Source organism: Podarcis tiliguerta (genome assembly GCF_965153285.1).
Source record: "Podarcis tiliguerta genome assembly, chromosome: 5".
Lineage (NCBI taxonomy): Eukaryota > Metazoa > Chordata > Lepidosauria > Squamata > Lacertidae > Podarcis > Podarcis tiliguerta.
Window position 1 is genome coordinate 78023055 of NC_139538.1, and position 23942 is coordinate 78046996.

The following is a 23942-nucleotide window of genomic DNA, read 5'->3' on the forward strand; positions in this document are numbered from 1 at the left end:
GTGTGTGGGGGGTTTTTCCCCCCTCCACAGCTTTCCCGGGGTTTGTGAAAGCTGCATAACAAGCTTGTTGCTAGGTGAGTCATGGCTTTAGGTAACAGGCACAAATACTTTTGATGAGGTATACAGTATGCCAGAGTAGTCGGCTTCTTGTCAAGTGGTCTCCCCGTTGCCTTGGTAAATGCTAATGTTAAAATAATATGGAGAAAGGCGACAATGAAGAGGGCTAAACCATGAAAATTCTCAAAGGCAATTTTCAGGGTTACACTCCAATCTCTGAAAAAATTAAAGAAACTTCCTGAAGGATTGATTACTCAGAGCTTTGCCCAGCCATGTGCAAATAGAACATAGGTTACTGCTCTAATCTGGACACAGGCTGGACCATTCACAAGACCTTAGTTTGCCTGAAAATGTTAACTTAGGCTGAACAACTGGGTTGCATAACTCCATCCTCAGTCAAAAGCATTTATTTTTTAAAACAACAACAACAGCTGAACACAATGATAACTGGCTTCCACATTTTTATTTAAAAGATACTGCCTCCCCAGTCCCACCCATGGAAGAAGCTAGAGAGTGGAATGGAATCAGCCACAACCAGAGAACAGGCCATGGATGCCAAGCAAAATCTACCATTATTTTTTGCTCACCTTCATTTATTTTGATCCATTTTATCCTTTTCATCATTCAGTACAGAAATAATAAGCAACTCAAATAGACCATAAAAATATTCTTTCATTGCTCCCACCAGCATTCTATTCCACCCCATCCCTTCTCAGCACACTCCCCTCAGAGTGCTGTGGTTTTGATGTACTTTTGCCTTGTTCAATTCATCATCCCGGAAACTTAGTGCCTTTTACAGATCTCTAGGGATGCTGTTCTATCAAAGCTGTAATAGTAGAGAAGGTGGCAGCGAAAGAAACCTCTTGATGAATTCAAGATATTTACTTTTCAAAGTCACTCTGGAGCAGCAGTCAGTGCAACGGCTGATAGATGGGAGAGCTGCCACAATAGATTGCAGTCTATCTGGGATTCCTAGAATTCCCATGCAGTAAATTTCAAGGAAAACGTTGGGCATATTTTATGTTGTGATGCAGTTATTTATAAATGTTCCTATAGTGTGTGGACACATGTCTAGGTATCTTTAGAAAAGCTCCATGATAGGGGCAGATCTAGTATGATACTAATGAAGCCTAGATTTCAGGGCTCCTAATCCCAGAAGGGCTCCAGAATCTCATTTAGTCCACATTGATTAAAAGCTTTGGGTCTAGTAGACCCAACTTGAGTTGCACAATGCAAATTCATTACATTATTGTTGCATATATTTCAACAATCCCAAAATTTGAGAGTCAGTAGCACAGATGTTGTAAAGGTAGAATGTTGCACTAATGTGAAAACTATAAGGCACAGGAAATTTTTATTCACATCAATGACTTTGACACGTGAGATAATCCAGTGCAGCACTTTTAATCAAAATCTGAGATGTAGTAGTTATTATTTTTTTAACAAGTGATCTGTCATGGAACAACCCCATTGAAAAAGATAACAGTGGTTACCCAGACCTTATTGCTGGTTGCTGAGGAGCCCCCAGAACAGTTAAAGTTTCAGGGCCCAAAAATGTAGGTCCACCACTGGGGTGAGGCAAGAAACAGCTTGGCAGATTGGTCTAGGGTTTGCCCATGACATTTAGCTGTTGGGGTGAAGGACATGATGGTACATATTCAGCATACAGAAGCCAACTGGACTGACAGCTGAATCTTACTTCTATAGGGGCACATGAGAAAAGAGACTAGTTACAGGGTGCATTACAGGTTGTATGGCACACACAGCCCTGTCCTCCAATAGAAAGGTACTGCAAGGGGGCTTGGGGAAAATATCCTACTGCCTCTCAGCATTACTGCCTGAGGCAGTTGCCTCACTTTGCTTAATGGTAGGGCCAGTCCTGAAAAGTCAACTTGAACAACAAATCAATTCAAGCAACTCTGCACAACGAAGCAACAATCAATAAGTGAGTTATTATCTGTTGATTTATGCTCTATGTTGTCTCAGTGTGGCCCTTTACTATCGGTGATTTCAGCCTATAGGACAAATAAATAAATTCTATTAAAAGAAAAAAAGCTTCACAAAATATAAGGCAATTCATCGCAAGGCACCACAGTTCAGGGACAGAGCAGATACTTTGTAAGCAGAATCTCACATGTTCTATCCCTGCCAGCTCCAACAAAAAGGTCTCAGCAGAGCTATTAAGACCCCTTCTTGAGACCCTGAACAGGTATTTCCAGTTAAATGAGACTAGTCTGGTGCCATCCACATTTTTGGACTACAGCTCTGATCATCCGTGATCACTGGTCATGTTGGCTGGTGCTGATGGAACTCAACAATAAGGTAGTTCCATTTCATAGAATCATAGAGCTGGAAGGGACCATAAGGGTCATCTAAGTCCAACGCCCTGCAAGGCAGGAATCATTTGCCCAATATGGGGCTCAAACCCACAGCCCTGAGATTAAGAGTCTCATGCCCTTGCCAACTGAACTATCACAACATAGCTCTCTATGTGCATACCCAGCTTTCTTCCAAGCACACCTAGAGGGGGCAGTTCAAGCCCTGATTTTCTCACGAACTAGAAGCAGTTTATTCAGAGTCTACAAAATACACTTTCAAGCAGATCTGGAAAGCCATCCCAAGAAGGGCAGGGAAAAGTCATGCTATGGACAGCATGGTATCCTACCTAATAATAATAATTTATTATTTGTACCCCGCCCATCTGGCTGGGTTCCCCCAGCCACTCTGGGTGGCTTCCACAGGAACAAGTGTTCCCAATGCCCTGAGGAGACACTGCAACTAAAAAACCACAAACACTCATCCAAAATATGAGGGCCAACAACTGTAGTTCAAACAGCCCCCACAGAGCACCAACAGACATCAAAGTGATAGTGCTATGTTTCACAGCAATTAGGACCTGGCAGCTGTCATTCATACTTCTGCCACCTCATTATTAAACTACAGCAATGTATTTGGGGTGAGGTGGCTGCCCTTGAAAGGGTTTTGGAAAGTTGATCTGGGGCAGAACATAGCAGATGGACTTCTTTTATGTTTTGTGTCTTGTTTTTAATTTTCTGTTATTATACATATGATCTTTCTCCTTCTAAATTGATTTGGATAAAATTATTTTGAGAGAGAGAAATATATACCACATTGCTGGGACCGCAGCAGCTTACTGGAGATAGAGCTCAGCAAGCAAACAATGGGATAATATGAACCACAGAATATGAAGGTAGACTGGAATGCTGAGTAGCTTGCCCTCGTATAACCAGGCTGCCAGAGAGCAACCCTTAAATGAATTAAGTTGAGTGCAAAACCTCTGGCTTAAGTGATTTGTGGCACACATATTTCATCTGCTCTCCCAATTGTAACAGGGTTTGGTTTTTCTACAGGGTTTTTTGTTTTTTTGTTAGTAAAGCAGAAGTAATTCAAACCTGATTAGTTTCTTCATCGTTTTTGTAGGAAACTGTGATGTTGGAATATATTAGCAATCAAAGTTCAGGCTAATCACAGTTCTTCCCATTTAGAGGTTATTTGTATTCAATCAAATTTGCACCTGGAAGCCTTTGCACAGAGTGCTCTTATGTGCTGGGTCTTACATGCCATCAAGGCAATAAATAGGAATATGGGCAGATGCATTGTTATATTGCATTTAGCCAGTAAAGAGACAGCGGCTAACATACGGTATGTATAAAATGGGTTGGCTCACGGAATGGTATAACTGGGAATATATCTATAAATGCTCAGCTAAGACATAGGAAACTCAGCCCAACAAAACATGCTTTACCAGGTCAAGGATGAGATTTCACTAGCATACTTCCTTCTTCTCAGTCCTTACCCCATGTGCTGTAATGCAGAACTTCCAGGGTTTATTGATTGGGAAACTATGGTTAAATCTCCACCTCGAACCATGATTTGATCCATTCAAATGGGGTGGAAGGAGCAGAGAGGGATGGGAAAGGACAATGGAAATTTACTTGTAATGTGTATCCTTTGAAGTTTTTTTCCTGCTGTTACGTGTTCAGACCCAGAGACCCCCCCGCTAAATAAAGACACATTTGCCTCAAATTTTTGTTTTGGTTTTTGGCAGAATTTAGGCCACAACTTTATTGATTACAGAAAAGTGAGTGGTTGCATAGGCTCTGGTGTGACTAGCTCCCTGAACCCTTGCAGACAGCGCTGACCCAGGGCACCAGCATAGGTCAGCCAAGGGTGAACACCTGGATAGGTGAAAAGCCAGGAACAGACTAGGCTCACCCCCCAGATGCTCCCCCGGACTCAGACATGGGCACAACCCCCTCTCGGGGGTTGACCAAACCAGTTGAGTCCCTAGATTCCTTTAATGGAATATCTTTCACATAGGGATGGCAAGACTATTCTCCCATCCCCTATCACATGAACCAGTGCCTATCTGCAACCTTACAAGTTGTGACAATTTGCTATGCGGCAGGCGAAACCTAAATGGCAACAGCCAATCAGCCAAGTGGGGAAATTCCTGCTGTGCCCCTGTCCCAATGACACACGACGGCATAGCAAGGTCAAGCGCAAAAAAATTCCCTAAAAGTAGGCAGAGGTGGGTGGGTGTTCTGAATGCATGAGCCAAAGGAGGAAGCTCTGGGTCACGTGCATGGGTTTAAATAGGTCCCTTGATCCGTTTGGACTGCGCCCTATTGGCCAGATTAAACCCAACATCGAGGGACCTACCAATCGGTTGTTGAGGCTATCCAATCTTACCCACCCACAACACAGGAGGTTGGTCTCCAGGTCTCACCACACCACATGCCCTCTTTTAGGGAGGACATGATGAAAAGAAAAGCAAGGCACACATACAGAATAGATGAGGCAAAGCCTAAGAGAGTGTGTTTGTGCGTCAGCTAGTTAATTATTATGTTAAAATGTGTATAGCAAAGAGCCAGATTTTTAAAAGACCATATGTTTAGACTGTTAAAAAAAATAGAATATCTACAGGAGTTGGTTTTTAAGTTATTAAAAAGATGACATATAGCAATTGAGTTAAATAACTCAATTAGCACTGAAGAACACCCAAGCGATATTCAGCCTTAGCACTCTCCCTTTGTCTGAAGTTTAGGGTAATAAATAATGCCCGACTAAGAAACATTTAAAAGAATTGTGCTTATAATGTATACTCCAAGGGGAATATGAGAACTTTTGCTATCATTCACCAAGTGTTTTTATATCCATATGCATATTAATGCCTTTTTAATTAATACACAGAAATAAACAACTCCTTAATGAAGATAAGAGTTGTCTAACGATAAAACCAAGAATACAAACAGAATACAAAAAACTAATTTACATTTAGAGAGACTATTTTTCATTTAAAAGTGCAGAACTCCCATCTACAAGAAATGTCCAGAAACTAGTGATAGAGGTTCCAATTTGTATTAAAGTTTCAAAGCCAACCAAGGGCAATGAACCCCCTTTTTTTGGTGTTAAGATTTTTTTTATTTATTTATTCATGATACATTATGGAAAAAAGATGTAAATAAACAAAAACAGCTACAAAATGCAAAACTAGAATATGGAGTCCTCTTTTAAAGGTTGTTCTTAACCCTTACAACCCACAGAAGGTAACAGTCCCTCCCAGGTCTTATCTGGGATCTTTCCTCTCTCCTCCCAGCCTCCTCCCCACCCTGGGAGACCAATGTTTCTCTGCCTTCTACCCCAGGCCCTCCATCAACCATCTACCACTCCCATGAGTGTACAATCCCTGGACCCTAATAAAGGCCCCAAGTAGAGGACATCAATGAAGAAAGAAAGGGGGGGAAGAAAAGAAAAGGAAGAGAGAAAGAGAAGCAAGAAGAAGAAAGAGAAAGGAAAAAAGGAAAGGAAAACAAACAAGAAAAAATAAAGAACAAGGTCTTCCGATTTTCCATCTGCCAGTTACATAAAACCAAGGTCAGTGAATAGCCTGTCCCTGAAAATACCACTGACATCAGTGATAAAGAAGCTAGAACTGTCCCTGGTCCTGAAGTAAGGGTTTCAACCAAAGAATAAAAACTTATCAAAACAGATAGGAGCAACCTTGGGGCAGGCTGAGCCAAGCAGAGGCCTCAGAGGTCAAACACATCCAAGGGACATTTCTGAGTTACTTCTTAGTCTTGTTCTCTCAACATTAAAGTGGGGGGTGATGACAAGGGAGTTTTCTAGCCTCTGATCACTTTCTGGAACTGCAGAGTGCTGTTCAATACAAAATGAGTGGCCTGATCCACAAGACAAAACTTGACTCCCTGCCACTGCAGTGTATCTGGGGCTATAAAGAAGGGCCATATGAAAAGCTAGGGCAATGGCCCATCAAGCCAAGTACTGTCAATCCAGAATGAACGAATGACCATTGAATTTCCAGAGGCCTTTCTCCGCCTCTCTGACAGAAATCCTTCAACACATATCAGCATCTAGCTAGGGACCTCATAAGCACAAGATGTTTCAACTCCCCCAATGAAATACAGCTCAGCAGTGTAAATGCTTCTTTGGAATGGAAAGCATAGCTCTATTTGGCTTTCAACAACCTGAAAACCAGTTCAGGTGTTTCAGGTCTTGGAAGTCGGATAGAGCATTACAATGAACCTCCTGTACCGGCAGAATGGCAAAAAGAGCCTCTGTAGTTGATCACAGTGAGCAGGCAAGTATGTATGGGATAAGGAGAGGTCTCAGATGATCTGGCCCTAAGTTATTTAATTATATAATAGTAAGACCTTAAATTTGGCTCAGTAGCATATTGGCAGCCAGCGCATTTCCCTCAGCGCTAGTGTTACATGCTGATAGGTGGCAACCTTGGCCACAAGCTGTAAATAACCAAATAGATTCTCAGAAATATATTAAAGAATAGACAGTACGCTGCAACACATTTTGAACAGGGACGTGCAAAACCCCTCTCAGAAATTGCATTCATTTTATCAAAACTCTAAAATTCCTCAGATGCTTCTCCTGAGGAGCAGCCAATAGGCTTACTTCTAAGGCACAACTGTGATGGCAATAATTGTGTGAATGATATCAGCTCTTCATTAGGGAAAGCCTTTGTTCAACAGTTTCCACTTACTTTCTCCAGGACATCTATATTCTGCAACATATTGTCTCTGCAAGCATCACATCTGCCCATTGATTCCTTTCTACTTTTGAAGAACCTGTAAGAAACATCACGAAAGCCTCTTAAATAGAACAAATCTAAGAAAACATTTTCTTATTCAAACAATGTAGGTTATCTTACTTCAACCTATTTAGAAGTCTAGTCACACGAAATGGCGGGTGGATTAGCAGAAGACAAAACATATTTATCAAGCATTGAAATCATACAGTACCAGTGAGAAGTTGCAAAGCAACCACACTAATTCTATGGAGCTAAGCAAAGAATGTGAACACTTTGTCCTGAATACTTGTTAAGATATTTTTTAGAATTCCTCCTCAGTTTTCACAAGCTTAGGATTTTCCTTTCTGTGAATATTTTATTGGAAACCAGCTATTAACAGAGCACTGGGAGGACAAGTTCAAGCAAACAGTGAACTCAGTCAGTCTACTGGGAACTGACTACATGCAAATTGGACCCAGGCCCAATTCTGGCTGCTGAAAACCAGCCAGGAGAAGCTTGGTCCTTTGACACCTGGCGTTATCAACACCTTTACTCCAAAGGAAAGGGTGCTAGACAGCAGCTGCTCACACTCGAAACACGCACTAATCTTTCTTTTATGGAAAGATGATTGCATATCTGAAAACTGCAGGGGCCTGGATGAGGCCAACCAAATTAAAGCCAATTCCAGGTGAATTAATGAATTAATGAATTTTAGGAGAATTGAAATAACCACAATTGGCAAAGAGGTAGGATCAGAAAGCTTTTCCTCTTACTGCAACATTGCATTTAGAATTGCAGGTTACAATGGTGGCCAGGAATGAGAAACAGGCAAACATAACCACTTTGAAGGTTTTTTTTACAATCCAGCAGTATATAAATTTTATGAAATAAATAAATGATGACTAAATAAATAATCCATAATCTCATGGATAAGTTTCCTGTGATACTATATTCATGACTAACTTCGAAGACGGTTTGGAGGCTGCTGCGCTTTTTGCAGCACTAACTCCCTGAATTCTGACTTCCTAGGTGAATACACCTTGCTTGGGGTTTCAGGCAGAATGCAAAGTTCTGGGTTCAATAGACAAGGTCCTAAATGCTATTATAAGCCACTCCTTCCATGGGAACATATTAAACTGCCTTACACTGAGTCAGAGCAATGGGCCATCTAGTTTGGTCATGTTTACACTGATTGGCAGTGGCTCTCCAACATTTCGGACACAAGTGCCAGCCCTCTCCTTCAAAATATTATTACCACTTGTAACTTCCTGGATGGATCGAGTTAAAACCCTAAATAACAAAATAAACAACACTAATGACTATGATAAGGTCACTCGTGGGAACATGTAAATAAACTGGCACAGGGACACTTCAAATGGTTTGTAGCTTCCCTGGAATTGCATGGGGTTATTGGCAACCTGGTTTTCCCAGTAGTGATGTATGGTAGTGAGACCTGGACCATAAAGAAGGCTGATCGCCGAAGAATTGACGCTTTTGAATTATGGTGCTGGAGGAGACTCTTGAGAGTCCCATGGACTGCAAGAAGATCAAACCTATCCATTCTTAAGGAAATCAGCCCTGAGTGCTCACTGGAAGGACAGATCCTGAAGCTGAGGCTCCAATACTTTGGCCACATGAGAAGAGAAGATTCCCTGGAAAAGACCCTGATGCTGGGAAAGATGGAGGGCACAAGCAGAAGGGGACGACAGAGGACAAGATGGCTGGATGGTGTTCTCGAAGCTACCAGCATGAGTTTGACCAAACTGCAGGAGGCAGTGGAAGACAGGAGTGCCTGGCGTGCTCTGGTCCATGGGGTCATGAAGAGTCGGACATGACTAAACAACAACAACATTGGCAACTTTAAGACCAGGCTGAAATTGCATGGAAGCATCAAATGTGTGAGCTATTGCCTCCATGTCGAAGCCACATGCATGGCCAGCACACAATAATAGCAGCCACACTCATACCTGACACCAGGTGGAGGCATCATTTGATATATCCAGTGTATCTCTGGCAGGGACAGCCCAGGCATTAGGCAAGGTGAAGCCATCGCTTCAGGCAGCAGAGCTGACTTTGTACTGAATTGCACCACAGGAGAAATTTGGTGGGAGGGTCAAGCTGCAGAAATCTTTGGGGACAGGGCTTTTTTCCAGCTGGAACTTGCTAGAACTCAGCTCTGGCACCCCTCAGGTGGGAGCCATTGCCATTATAAGAGAACAAGGAAAGTGTTAATGGTGAATTCTGGCATCTCTTTTTCTGGAAAAATAGCACTGCTCGGGAACAATTTCAATGATCTCAAAGTTTCAGCTTCAAATGAAAATGACAGGTGCTTTGCCAAAACAGAACCTCCCAAATTCCCTGTGAAATTTGCTTTTGCTGAAATTAGGTAGCAACCTGAGAGGAGACTATTATTTCCCTATTGAACGTACACCGGGGGTGGTGAGGGAGACGTGTGCCAAACCAGTAACAGCAGCACCAATTTGACCAGCTCTAGTTTGTCAGTTGATTCCGAAAAGCATTCTATTGACAAAGCGCTGTGCATAAATGAATGTTGATGTTAACAATAATAGCAGAAAAGCAATCATTATGCATTGTTCTCGTGCAGTGAACCGACTGACTTCTGCAGAGACATCTTTTGTGATGTATTTTACAGAGTTCAGAGGGGGGCAAGAACTTAATCACATTCACCAGAATGCACCTTTCCCCATCTTCCTTTTCCCAGAAACAAATGAAACCCACATCTTCGTACATTTATTTTATTTTATTTTGCCTGCCACTGCTTTGCCATTCGCCCCCCCAACCAAAAAAAACACAAGTACCAATCTTCTATTAATAGTTTACTAGGCAGTTTACAATGGATTGGTTCAATCTTTGCCTACAAAAGCATACCACAAACTTATTTTAGAGGCCAAAAGCACCCAAATACCACTTTATTTTCTTAGATGAATCTGAATTTGGTTTAAGCAAAACATCTTCATGAACCATGGTTTGAAGTTGTCTTGTTTCAAACTACCCTTAGTTTCAGTAAAACTCAATTTGTCACAGCAGAAAATACAAAGGTACGTAGGAAGTTTCGCACAACGTTCTAAAAAGGGCATTTCAGTAAACTACTTCCTTATGTTCTTCTCAACAACACATGAAGCCTTTTTGTTCTTAAGAGCTTTCCCCAGCTATTGCTGTCAAGTTCCTTAGTTATTGGTTGTAATGGTGGTTTAACTTAAATATTTATGGTATGCACATTTCATTGTTGTTCTTAGCTTTTAATTTTTAATTTTCATTGCCAATTGCTTTGAGTATTTTTATAAACACAATGTGTTTTGCTAAATATGCATCAGTTTTCAAGAGGGAGAGCAACTACAAAACACAATGCATACATTTGAGACAAAAATATGTGGCTCAATGTTGAACTGTACGCATGGCTGGGAAATAATGAGGGGATATTCAAGGTAACTGCAGGATGCAAACATTTGACAGCCAGATGAAAAGAGCAGCAATCATAGTTCCTGTTGGGGATGTATGGAAAATACGGCCATGCAAACAAAAGATACCCTAAGGTAGTTCTAGCTAGGCCACTAACCAGCACTGGCACAGCAGGGCAGACAGAAACCTTGGCAAGGCTTTTGGAAAAAAAGTCCCCTAGTAGCGTTCCAATTCAAAGACTATGGCTTGCTGAATCACAGCTGCGTGTCCGTCTATGTGGTTCAGAGGAGCTGCAGATTGCCTGCAAATGCCTATAACCCGCTGCCAAAAAATCAACTGCAAAAGTTATAATGGGAAGAAGTGAAACCAAAATAGAGCCACAGAGATGTTTTTCTGAGATGATCAGCAGAATAAACATGCTACTTTTCCATGTTCAGGAATCTTGGTTTGTGTGAGGGAGAATTCTATCATGTGAACCCATACCTGTTCTCTGAAGTGGTTACTATCAAGACATAGGTTTACCACCTCTGCAAGAACAAGATTTCTCATTTTGAAGGCTTATCCACATTTGAGCAGAATTTAGCTGTCAATCCACCTCCCCTCCCTATTTGAATTAAACCAGAGAAGTTTACATCTGCATTTATTTGGATTTACGATTAACAACATTTGTCTTTTCCATTCATACCAAAAGGCATTCCCTTTTGCATTTCCCCATGCCTTCTAATTTGGTGATTTTATTATGCCCATAGGTGCTGAGTTGCACCTAACATTGGGGGAGGGGCTGGTGCCATGCACGCAGTGAGTGCATTGCACGTGTGACAACTGTTGCATCGTTGTCCTCCCAACGCAACATTTGCCCACCAGGCTGTGTTGGTCCGGGCAACCTCTCCTGATGGGAGACGCAGCGCAGCCAGGAGCAACATCCCACCAAACTGTGGGGCACCTCCCAATTAGTGAAATCCAGCTTTCCACCTCCCCACACCCTGGTATTGTCATTAATAACACTTTGGAGACATTTGGCTGACCTTTTCAGAGATTGTTTTGAGGTCTAGATATTGGCACTGAGCCTAATATGTATCTGGTGGGTCCACTGAGCCTGGTATGTAGCTATTGTATCTGCTTTGATGTGATTCAGATTTGGTACAAATCAGCCCAATTTGATTCAGGATTTAGACAACGTGCTTGCATGGCCCCTACTCTGGAGAAAGCCTGTTGTAATTAATAGACTTTTATGAATTTTAATTGGTCTGATCCATTGCACAATAGTTACTCACTTATTTAAGGGCTTTACCACCCTTTGAAATGGTTTTATATGTTGCTCTTATAGTTTGCAGTTACAACTGCAAAAGTTTTTATTCATTTAAAATTATTTCGTGATTGGTGTTATTTCATTTTTTTAAATGGAAGCTGCTATGGATGTAAATTGTTTACAAAAGGGGGGATATATTAACTGATTAAACACACCAAGTTAAGCTGGGCTGGTTAAATAACCAAAGCTGCAACGTGCAGTTTCATGCTGGTTGCTAATGTCAAATTCAGCCTACAGTAAGACATTGAATAATTGGTAGGTTTCTGTTATTCCTCACCCTCCTCTCTTCCTCAAAAATAAATAAATTACCACACGTCTAACCTTCTCTGTCTTGGCATCTTACGTTGACAGACCTAGACTGACAGCTGGAGTCTTCTAAAGCATTGTTTCTAGAAATGTGAAGAGGGATTAGAAGGTTATCCCAGTGCTATTATTGGTGCTTTTGCCACAATGCTGGCTTTCTCAAGTCTGAGCTGTCAGTTAACAAGGGTACAAGCAGTTACTTAAAGAGGTTTCCTGTATGGCAATGCACTTAACTTTAGTACATTACTTGCTAAGCTTATCATAGGTTCAAAGCCGCCACCTCAGACGTGAACTGAGCAAACTCCTAATTAACAAACTGATGGTGAGGTTTCTTGCCTCCTCCTCATTTTCTCAATGCAAGCACAACTCTCATGAAATTAGTGCATCATAATCGGTGCGCAAGCACAGAAAGAGGGAATTACTGAAAGCACTTGGCTGGCTCCTTCAACCTGATCCCAGGGCAGAGGTACTGAATTGCACCCCAGATTGAGTGGACCTGGCGTCAGGTCATGTGCCTGATGTCATGAACCCAGCGCACGCATCATCAGGAGGAGACCAAGCATGGAGCCCAGCATGGTGTGCCTTCAGTGGCCAGTGGCGGCTCCTCTCATGTTCACGAGGAGCCTGTGCTGCACTCGGCTCCAAGCTCAGCCTCCTCCACCCCTTCAACACTGAAGGTCCGCAGTCCCTGCCAACAAATACTGAGAGGGTCAAACAAAGACACCTCAGCCCTATACAGTTGGCGTGCCTGTCCCAGGGTCATCTCAAGACATTTTGTTGCCTAACACTAAGGACAACACAATGACCCTCCCACCCTGATACAGTGGTACCTCAGGTTACAGACGCTTCAGGTTACAGACTCCGCTAACCCAGAAATAGTACCTCGGGTTAAGAACTTTGCTTCAGGATGAGAACAGAAACTGTGCAGTGGCGGCACAGCAGCAGCAGGAGGCCCCATTAGCTAAAGTGGTATCTCAGGTTAAGAACAGTTTCAGGTTAAGAACAGAACTCCGGAATGAATTAAGTTTTTAACCCGAGGTACCACTGTACATATACAAAAGCCAATCACAGTGGTAACCAAATTGTACTATGATATTGTCAACAGCGGGGGGGGGGGGGGCACTGTTCATCCCAAGGGCCTCATTTCCTTCAATCCAATAGCTGAAACTTTTCATGCGCCAAATGCCAATGATGGTTAGGGTTGGAGGCAGAAGGGGGCAGAACAACACATGCAGGTTTGGACTTTGTACCGTAGACACTCATGTACACCTCTCTATTCTCCATCCATGAGGTATGTTTGGTGTGAAGGTGTGATGATGTGTGGGGACAGCCCTAAGCACCAGTCAGAGTTTTGGAGGGCGGATCAGCAGTATACGTTCTTCCACCACAGCTAAAGGCTAACCTAGGGGTGGGCAGCATCCAGACAGACAAGCTGCCACCTGCATTCTGAGATGGCATGGCTCAGCATAAGAAAAGCACATCCAGCGAGACCGTCGATCATGTGTTTCAGCATTGTCTTAAGCTCACAGTTCTCGTCTAAACGGAACATAAGGAAACATCAAGCAGCAACAATTTCTGCGAGAAAACTCATCAAGCAAAATGTTTAGGCTAAGCTGTGACAAATTTCTCTCTGACGAGCATTTTCCAGACCAATAAATTTAGCCTTCCAGGTTGAACCGTGCTCACAGAGTGCAACAAGACAAATGGGAAAGAAAAGCTGCGATGACTATAAACATTTTAAAAAGAAGAAAAGAAAATAGACAAATGATGAAAACCATCTTGAAGATTTCACGTCCTCTTATGATTTACTAAGAGCAGCTGTCGAAAAATATTTGCATAGATGACAGTAATGGGGACTTGTAATTTGAAGCTAGAAACCATTTGTAGCGTGTCACTTCTTATTTCACTGAATAGAGGCTATAGCCATGTATTTCTAGTGGCAAAGCCTTTGCAGTCCATTCTACAATGCAAATTGGAAAGGGAATTCCTTATTATAAATCTGCCATCAGACTGAAGCAGTTTACTGCAATACAAGAACTAATGTGTGTTTGCTCAACCTGCATTAGCAGCTATCAATACCCACCAGGGCCAGCTTGACCATTACAGCATAGAATCATAGACTTGCAGAGTTCGAAGGGGCCACGAGGGTCATCTAGTCCAACCCCCTGCAATGCAGGAATCTTTTGCCCAATGTGGGTCTCAAACTCACAACCTTGAGATTAAGAGTCTCATGCTCTACCAGCTGAGCTATCCACATCTTGGGCAATATGTTGCAGGGTGGCAAACATTGTGTTGGCAAACATGGGCTTCCAAACAGAGGTTTGCTGAGATAATGTGAATACAGAGGTGAGCCGGTGCTTGTAGAGAAGAAAGATGTGAAGGGGTGCTTCACCCTTCCTTGCAAGTGCCTTCCACCAGAATTTTCCTTCAGCATGGTTTATTTCCTACAGTGGTACCTCAGGTTACATACACTTCAGGTTACATACGCTTCAGGTTACAGACTCCACTAACCTCTGGAACGAATTAAGTACTTAACCTGAGGTACCACTGTACCTCAGAGCTTGGCTCAGAACTCATGGGTTCTGAGGGGAAACCCAGTAAGATGGGTGGGGTATAAATAATAAAATTATTATTATTATTATTATTATTAGGTGCAAGCAAAATAAAATTTATTATTATTATTATTATTATTATTATTATTATTATTATTATTATTTTATACCCCGCCCATTTGGCTGGGTTTCCCCAGCCATTCTGGGCAGCTTCCAACAGAACACTAAAATACAATAGTCTATTAAACATTAAAAGCTTCCCTAAACAGGGCTGCCTTCAGATGTCTTCTAAAAGTCTGGTAGTTGTTTTTCTCTTTGACACCCAGCCACTCTGGGAAACTTCCAACAAACTAAAACACAGTTAAGACATCAAACATTAAAAACTTCCTGAAACACGGCTGCTTTCAGATGTCTTCTAAATATCAGATAATTGTTTATCTGTTTAACATCTGGTGGGAGGGCATTCCATAGGGCGGGCGCCACTACCAAGAAGGCCCTCTGCCTGGTTCCCTGTAGCTTTGCTTCTCGCAATGAGGGAACCGCCAGAAGGCCCTCAGCGCTGGACCTCAGCGTCCGGGCAGAACGATGGGGGTGGAGACGCTCCTTCAGGTATGCTGGGCCGAGGCCTTTTAGGGCTTTAAAGGTCAACACCAGCACTTTGAATTGAGCTTGGAAACATACTGGGAGCCAATGTAGGACTTTCAAGACTGGTGTTATGTGGTCTCGACGGCCGCCCCCAGTCACCAGTCTAGCTGCCGCATTCTGGATTAGTTGTAGTTTCCGAGTCACCTTCAAAGGTAGCCCCCACGTAGAGCGCATTGCAGTAGTCCAAGCGGGAGATAACTAGAGCATGCACCACTCTGGTGAGACAGTTTGCAGGCAGGCAGGTTTGCTGAGATAATGTGAATACAGGGGTGAGGCAGTGTTTGTAGAGAAAAGGATGTGAAGGGATGATTCACCCTTCCTTGCAAGGCCCCCCCCCCCCCACAATTTTCCGTCAGCATGGCTTATTTCCTACTTCAGAGCTTGGCTCAGAACTCATGGGTTCTGAGGGGAAACCCAGTAAGATGGGTGGGGTAATAATAATATATATATATATATATATATATATATATATATATATATATATACCCCAAGTAGTTTACAATATTCTATGGACTGACAATCAGGCAAAAAAAGAGGTGAGAATAGGGTAAGAAGGAGGAGTGTACAAGAGCAATTGCAGTAACACATACTCAGATTATATTGAGGTTGGTGGTGATTACTGACATTCAAGTAGTTTAAGATGATTTTAGTTTTGTTATGTTCACAGGAAGTCAGGAAAGTCAGGTTCTGTAATATATGCTGCAGGTGAAGAACAGCCCAATCTCTAAGACTGAACTTGCTTTTTGCTCAAGTTTCCAGAGGCATCCCAGCCACCCTCGCTTTGGAGTGATACCTTCTCAATATTTATACTTTCAGGCCAACTCCAGGCAAGAGGGATTTGTCTAAAGTGGCACAAACCTTTAGGGAGAAGGAAGCTCCAATCTCTCCCTCCCCAGCACCACCAAGTTTATGTTTTCAGCACCTTCCCTCCTGTATTTGTGAGCCGCTTGTAAAAGCTATATGGCACCAACATATTACTCTGTCTAGCTGTCAATGTTGCCGTTTTAAAAAATATGGGGCTTGCTGCTTTTCCATTTAAGAAGCTTTAATACTAAAATGCTTCTGCAGTGGGAGTTGTAAACTATAGACTCTGAACTACGAGGCCGTAATTTGTTAGTCCATGTTGTGTAGTATCCAACATAAAACCTTCCAAATTGCATGCTATTAATGCAGGTTGCCTCTATACTCAGGGAGAGAGGGAGGAGAGAATCAGAATTCAACAGTGGATGTTGAGGTTCAGGGTTGGATTTACGGAAGCCCACAGCAGACTCCAATCTGGATCCTTTCCATCCCCAGTTGCATTCATCAGCATATGAAGTCTTTTGTATCACCTCTGCAGAGTCATTTCCCAAGATTCATCAAGGATTGTACGATGTATGACAGCATCCAGGTGTTGTACCAAGCCTAGAGGCCTTTTGGTTGTTCTAGTGTAGCCAAGAACCCTTTTCCGCTAGAATCAATCCACAAAATTCCATGAAACAATTGGCTACAAAAATCCAGTGGGAAATTTTATCCTGTGGTAGTAGGTTTTCCCAACTCTGCTATTAATTAGGATGACCCTTACTAAAGAAGGAAAGGGCTCCTGTGCCATTAAGTGTCTATGTAGAAGGAGGAATTTTTTTCCTGCCCTTGCAGAAATTCTAGGCTGCCCTCTCAGATCATGCAGAGGAAGAGCAAAGCCCCATAGGCCTAAGGGCAACATACCATGTTGACAGTACATCCTATGATGTATTCCAAAACCTTTTGCAATGCCTAGGGGATGTGCAACAGATACACAAGTGTTCCACAGCATGTTGACGTAAAAATAGTTCCAAGTTAGGAAAATCATTGATTGGGGTAATGGCACTGAAGCGGCTATGGACAAACTGTCATTCTTTATTTGGGTAAAAGAAGGTAGGCAAAAGATAATACATTTATTGAAATGGGGATACTATTACAGTGGTACGTCGGGTTACAGACACTTCAGGTTACAGACTCCGCTAACCCAGAAATAGTACCTCGGGTTAAGAACTTTGCTTCAGGATGAGAACAGAAATCATGCGGTGGCAGCGCGTGGCAGCGGGAGGCTCCATTAGCTAAAGTGGTCTTCAGGTTAAGAACAGTTTCAGGTTAAGAACGGACCTTCAGAACAAGTTAAGTTCTTAACTAGAGGTACCACTGTATTGGGATCCCACAGGAAGAATCCTAGCCAGCCGTAACAGGGATAATCCTCCTACATGGGGAAGGAGTATATAAACTTAATATGAAGCGAGGTAATACCTTCCAACATATCTCCATTGAAAATATGGGTGTCCTATCCTATCCTATTCTATCATCATCATCATCATCATCATCATCCTGCCCATTTGACTGGGTTGCCCCAGCCACTCTGAGCAGCTTCCACCATATAAAAAAAACCATAATGAAACATTTTAAAACTTCCCTATACATGTCTGCCTTCAGATATATTCTTAAGGTTGCAGTGCTATTTATCTCCTTGGCTTGGGACCTAACTCCATACCATCCATACCATCCAACATTTCTCTGTTGAAAATAAGGTAAAGGTACCCCTGTCCGTACGGGCCAGTCTTGACAGACTCTAGGGTTGTGCGCCCATCTCACTCAAGAGGCCGGGGGCCAGCGCTGTCCGGAGACACTTCCGGGTCACGTGGCCAGCGTGACAAAGCCGCATCTGGCGAGCCAGCGCAGCACACAGAAACGCCATTTGCCTTCCCGCCAGTAAGCGGTACCTATTTATCTACTTGCACCCAGGGGTGCTTTCGAACTGCTAGGTTGGCAGGCGCTGGGACCGAGCAACGGGAGTGCACCCTGCCGCGGGGATTTGAACCGCCAACCTTTCGATTGGCAAGCCCTAGGCGCTGAGGCCTTTACCCACAGCGCCCCCCCACGTCCCTCTGTTGAAAATAGGGACCTCCTAATGAAAAGTGGGACATTCAGAGATGGTTTTGTAGATCCAGGACTGTCCCTAGAAAATAGGGGCATTTGGAGAGTCTGATGGTGCCTAATGTTCACTCTGTTATAACAAAGTGTTTTTCTAAGATGGCATGCATAACCATTATGCTATTGAGGGGGGGGCATAGTGCTGCCCCTTAAGCAAAAGATGATCCTAAGTATGTTTACTCAAAAGTAAGTCTCTAGCGGAAAGTCTATAGCTTTGTAGTAAAATTCCAGGTTCAGTCTGGAGAACTTCTGCCATTATTTCTCATAGGCATTGCTGCTCTAGACCTGAGGCAGCTTTCTACCCACCCCCCATTGTGTTCAGTGGTGCTTATTCCCTAGTAAGCCTAAACTCAATTGATTTTATTGAACAAATGTAAATACATACTTAACCATTGAAACCAAATGAACTTTTGCTTCATTTTGTATGGATTTTGCCCACATATTATGCTTCGGTGCATAACATGCATAATTGGGAAAGCAAAAGTGTGATTGTATCAGCAAAATGAAACTGATGAAAGAGAGCATAGAGAAGAGGAAATATTTAAGGGGCTCTGACTGGGTGCTTCAGAAAGGATAAAACTCTCCCTATAGAGAGCCTACATAAAGCGTATATTTAAAAGTCTGCCCATTTTTAATTACTTACTGAGGAAACTCTCTTAATTTCCCTAAGCTACTGCTTAATGATAGCCAGCAATATGAATGTCTGTTAATAAGCCATGATCAGAGAATGAAATTAACCCTGACAAATACTCCAGTTGTATAAAAGTATTCCATACGGTCTAAAAGGCGCATCTCCGCTACAGACATATCACTTTTATTGTGCCAAATCCCGATGAACACATTTACTTTCACAAACATGTGTTTTGAACTCTGCAGGGGAAAGCCAGGGGGGCAATTTGGAGCAGGGAATCCACGGTCAGGGGTAGCTTTAAATATGGCTTCTCCTATTCCACTCTAAATTCCCTTCTCCCAATGCAGCTTTGCTTTACGGTGAGAAGGGGAAGAATTTGTGGTGGAGTCTTACACATGTTATTGCGTAGCACACAGGTACTCCCCAGGCCTCATTATGTATCACAGCATTTACTTAGTCATGCACTTCTTGTCTCTCCTCTTCTCCCCTTCAGCGTTTCCCCACTGTCAAGATTTAGACTGGAAGCTCCTTGGTGTGTAGGACCTGGTTTGGGGGGAGTTTGCCTGCAAAAATACGTAATGCGCCCTGTGTTCTGTTGACTGTGCTTGAGAAACACAGTTGATTCGCAACTTGTGCAGGGGTTAGGTCAGGCTTCCTCAGCCTCGGCCCTCCAGGTGTTTTGTTATCTAGTTATCTCTCGCTTGGACTACTGCAATGCGCTCTACGTGGGGCTGCCTTTGAAGGTGACCCGAAAACTGTGATTAATCCAGAATGCAGCAGCTAGACTGGTGACTGAGAGTGGCCGCCAGGACCACATAACACCGCTCCTGAGAGAACTGCATTGGCTCCCAGTACGTTTCCGAGCACAATTAAAAGTGCTGGTGCTGACCTTTAACGCCCTAAATGGCCTTGGTCCTGTATACCTGAAGGAATGTCTCCCCCCCATATCTGTTCAGCCTGGACACTGAGATCCAGCACCGAGGGCCTTCTGGCGGTTCCCTCATTGTGAGAAGTGAGGTTACAGAGAAGCAGGCAGAGGGCCTTTTCGGTAGTGGCGCCTGCCCTGTGGAACGCCCTCCCAGCAGATGTCAAGGCAATAAACAACTATTTTACTTTTAAAAGACAACTGAAGGCAGCCCTCTTTAGGGAAGTTTTTAATGTCTGATGCTGTATTGTTTCCACTAGATTGGAAGCCGCCCAGAGTGGCTGGGGAAACTCAGCCAGGTGTGTGTGGGGGGAATAAATAATAAATTATTACTCTTATTTGAGACTACAATTCCCATCATCCCTGACCACTGGTCCTGCTAGCTAGGGATCATGGGAGTTGTAGGCCAAAAACATTTGGAGGACCGAGGTTGAGGAAACCTGGGTTAGGTTCCGAGGATTGCGCATAAAGCCAAAATTGTGTATAGTCAGAACCAGCGGTTTTTTCCTAGGAAAAAATGGTGCCGGTACTCACCACGAAGGCAAACCTTTCCTGCTGTGTGGAATGCAGTAGGGGAAGCCATGGATGAATGTGTGGGCTTGGTGGGGAGGAGGGAGGGTGGGTGGAAAGAGGCCTCCACCATCCAGCACCTTCCCTCCTTGCCCTCCAGCCAATCAGGAGGCTGCAGTGTCATTTCTCATCCAATCTGGGCGGCTTGGCATTCGCGGGGTGAAACACCTGGTTTCTGTGATGTAGCGGCTCAGGGGGCACAGCATCATTAAGTGAGAGGCGGCAGCTTGCCTTCAGTTCTGCCGTCACAGCACAACAGGCACAGAGATGTTCCAGTTGACCCCACAGCCTGTCTTCCTCTGACTTCCTTTGAATGTGGGCTCAGAATGTGCTTCCCTCTGTGGTTCTGCTGTCCCACTGGCAGTTGGAGCAGAGAGTTCTTTCTGGAAGGGAGGGGGGAAAGAAGCAAGTTCTCTGCAACTGTTCTTTCTTTGGCCAGGTTGAAGTTCTGAAGTACCTGGCCTTGTTTCCATGGAACTAACTGGAGACACTGCATTACACCTTTTTAAAAATAATTACAAATATCTACTGAGTGCTGTACAGAACTGGACACAGTTTGCAACAGTTTAATGCAATGATAAAGATGAAAAGCTCAGACTTGATGTGATTGAACATATGAATGTCTTAAGATTGTTTCTTATCAGATTTTACCAATGTGCAGCTGCGCATCAGTAAAATACCACAGGAAAAAAAGCACCTGGATGCACTCAGCCGCATTACCATTTATCGTTTTTACAGCGATTTAACCAAGTTACACATGTGCATCTGTAGTGGAGCAGAGGGAAAGGTACAAATGAAGTCAGGGAACCAAAAAGAAGTGTGGATACTTAGTTAAAATGGAATTCAGGATGCAGGGCAGAGCAAATTAATGTCACATAAACCAGTAAGACGGAAAATCCTCACATTCCTAATTCCATATCAAATTCCTACATGCCTGGAACCTTGCCCCATCCCAAGTACAGTCGCACCTTGGTTCTCAAACACCTTGGTACTTATATATTTTGGCTCTCGAATGGCACAAACCCAGAAGTAAGCGTTCTGGTTTGCTAACTTTTTTGGAAACCGAATGTCTGACACGGCTTCTGCTTGACTGCAGGAAGCTCCTGCCGCCAATTGGAAAGCCATGCCTTGGTTTTCAAATGGTTTCGGGAGTCGAATAGACTCCTGAAACTGATTAAGTTTGAGAACCAAGGTACCAATGTACCATCATATTAGGAAGCAGCTAGGCAGAGGCTGTTCAGTAGGATTAGGGGGAGAGAGTTCTGCCAAGTTCTGCCTGCTAAGAAAAATTCCTTTCTAAATTTATCAAATTGCAGCAGATGGTGTTCACAAGATGGTGCTGCATCAAAGTGTCATGACTGCAGGCACTGGTGCCTATCAGTGGAGATCTAGAAGTTATCACCCTCTTAGCTCTAACACCCTATAAAGGAAAGCATGATGCTTAGATAAACCATCCAAGATAACAGAATCCCACTCTCTCATTCTCAAATGCTTTCACCAAATCATCTGAATAAGCAAACACACTTGAGCTCTGCATGTGCTCCAGTTGTCCTGATTTACCAGAAGCAGTTCTGATTTTCTGACGACAGTCCTTGGAATGTCATGCCCCCATTCCACCTTCTAAGGAAACTTTGGAGCTGTTTCCATAAAAAACAATTTTAAAAGTAGTGTGCAAGTCAGCCCAGGGGCCCACAAATTGTGGCTAGGCTGAGCATCCTCTTTTCTTTTTTCATAATCAGTGTGACAACGTTTCACGGAGACCAATGAAGAACATTTCTTTTGTACTGACTTATAGGCAAGCAGGGCAAAAGTCTAGCAGAACTTTTAGTGTTTGGTAACACGCTTGGGAAGAGATTTTTGATGTGAGAATTAGGGTAACACAAGGACACAAAACAATGCACAAATCAATCTTAATTCAGTTTGTGGTGATGTTTAAAGCAACCAACAGAAAGTGTGTTCCATTCTATTTTCACATATGTGGTGTGGTTTTTTTAAAAAAAAACACACAAAATTTTATGTACACAAAAGTACGTACACGTTTACCAAGTGTTCAACGGCTTCCTTCATCTATTTCTTTTAAGGGAAATAGTTCCAAAGTCGAATATCAGCTACAGACATTGAAAATGTATCAAAAAACGTCCCTGAAGGAAATAGTGCATGATGACATGCCAACTTAGCTAGTGAGCAAGGTTCAAGGTACTGGTGTTGGTGTCTAAAATCCTATACAGCCTGGGACCAGGATATGTGAAATATCATTTCACCCCCTTATATAACCTAATCAACCACTACATGCTGTAGGCGACGACCTCCTGCAGATACCATCTCATCAGGATATCCATTCCCTACAATGCAGGAATTGGCCTTTAGGGTTGTGCCACCTACCCTTTGGGATTCCTTCCTCTTAAACATGAGAGGCACCATCTATGCTAACTCTGTTGCCTACTGAAGACCTTCCTCTTAACGTAAGACCATATGAATAGCCTGACCCATCTAGTCCAGCAACCTGTTCTCACAGTAGCCAACCAGATGCCTGTGGAAAACCAGCACACAGAACAAAAGCACAAGAGCACTCTCCCTCCCTGGGAGTATTGCTATCTCCAACTGTGGAGGTAGAGCAGAGTCATCATAGTCAGCAGCCATTAATAGCCCTCTCCTCCATGCATTTGTCTCATCCTCTATTTAAAGCCATTCAAGTTGATGGTCATCATGGTATCCTGGGGGAGTGAGTTCCATAGCTGGACCACGTGCAGCGTGAGGGAGTTCTTCCAACAAGACTTTTAAGTTGAGATCTCCCCTGGACTACATCTGCACTGGAATTGTTCTAAAGATGTTTTTCATTGTTTTATCACTTGTCGTTTGCTGCCCTGGGTTCCTTTGGGAGGAATGTTGGGATATGTTGTTGTTGTCGTTGTTTAGTCGTTTAGTTGTGTCCGACTCTTCGTGACCCCATGGACCAGAGCACACCAGGCACTTCTGTCTTCCGCTGCCTCCCGCAGTTTGGTCAAACTCATGTTTGTAGCTTCGAGAACACTGTCCAACCATCTCGTCCTCTCTCGTCCCCTTCTCCTTGTGCCCTCCATCTTTCCCAACATCAGGGTCTTTTCCAGGGAGTCTTCTCTTCTCATGAGGTGGCCAAAGTATTGGAGCCTCAGCTTCACGATCTGTCCTTCCAGTGAGCACTCAGGGCTGATTTCCTTCAGAATGGAGAGGTTTGATCTTCTTGCAGTCCATGGGACTCTCAAGAGTCTCCTCCAGCACCATAATTCAAAAATGTTGGGATATACATTCAATAATAAATAAGAATAAATAATAAATAAATCCATTCAGGGAAATGACATGGCAAAAAGAGAAGATTTATGTATGTCCCCATGGGTCCACTTGCTGTGCTATCCAGCTGCTTCAAGGAGCTAGAATTGCAAATGAAATTGCAAACCGTTTACCTTGTAGAATTCCAGAGCTTTACTTCAGAGAAGTCTGTACATTAATCTGGAAGCCAAGTTCATACCAGAATGCAGACCGCTCCC

General features: G+C 43.2%; 1 protein-coding gene across 7 annotated transcripts in view; it reads right to left on the bottom strand.

Annotated features, from left to right (window-relative positions):
- LOC310677502 (uncharacterized protein) overlaps positions 1-23942 on the bottom strand; it is a 210839-nt gene that overhangs the window by 111022 nt on the left and 75875 nt on the right. For 6 of the 7 annotated variants that reach the window (XR_014511195.1, XR_014511196.1, XR_014511197.1 and 3 more), the window contains one exon: positions 7097-7181. Coding sequence is in view for 1 of the 7 variants with exons in the window: in XM_083440658.1 (XP_083296784.1) it covers positions 7097-7181 (85 nt within the window). In the remaining 6 variants the exon portion in view is untranslated. Of the gene's footprint in view, positions 1-7096; positions 7182-20382; positions 20796-23942 lie in introns of those variants that run through there. The other variant, XR_014511200.1, reaches the window with a different exon arrangement.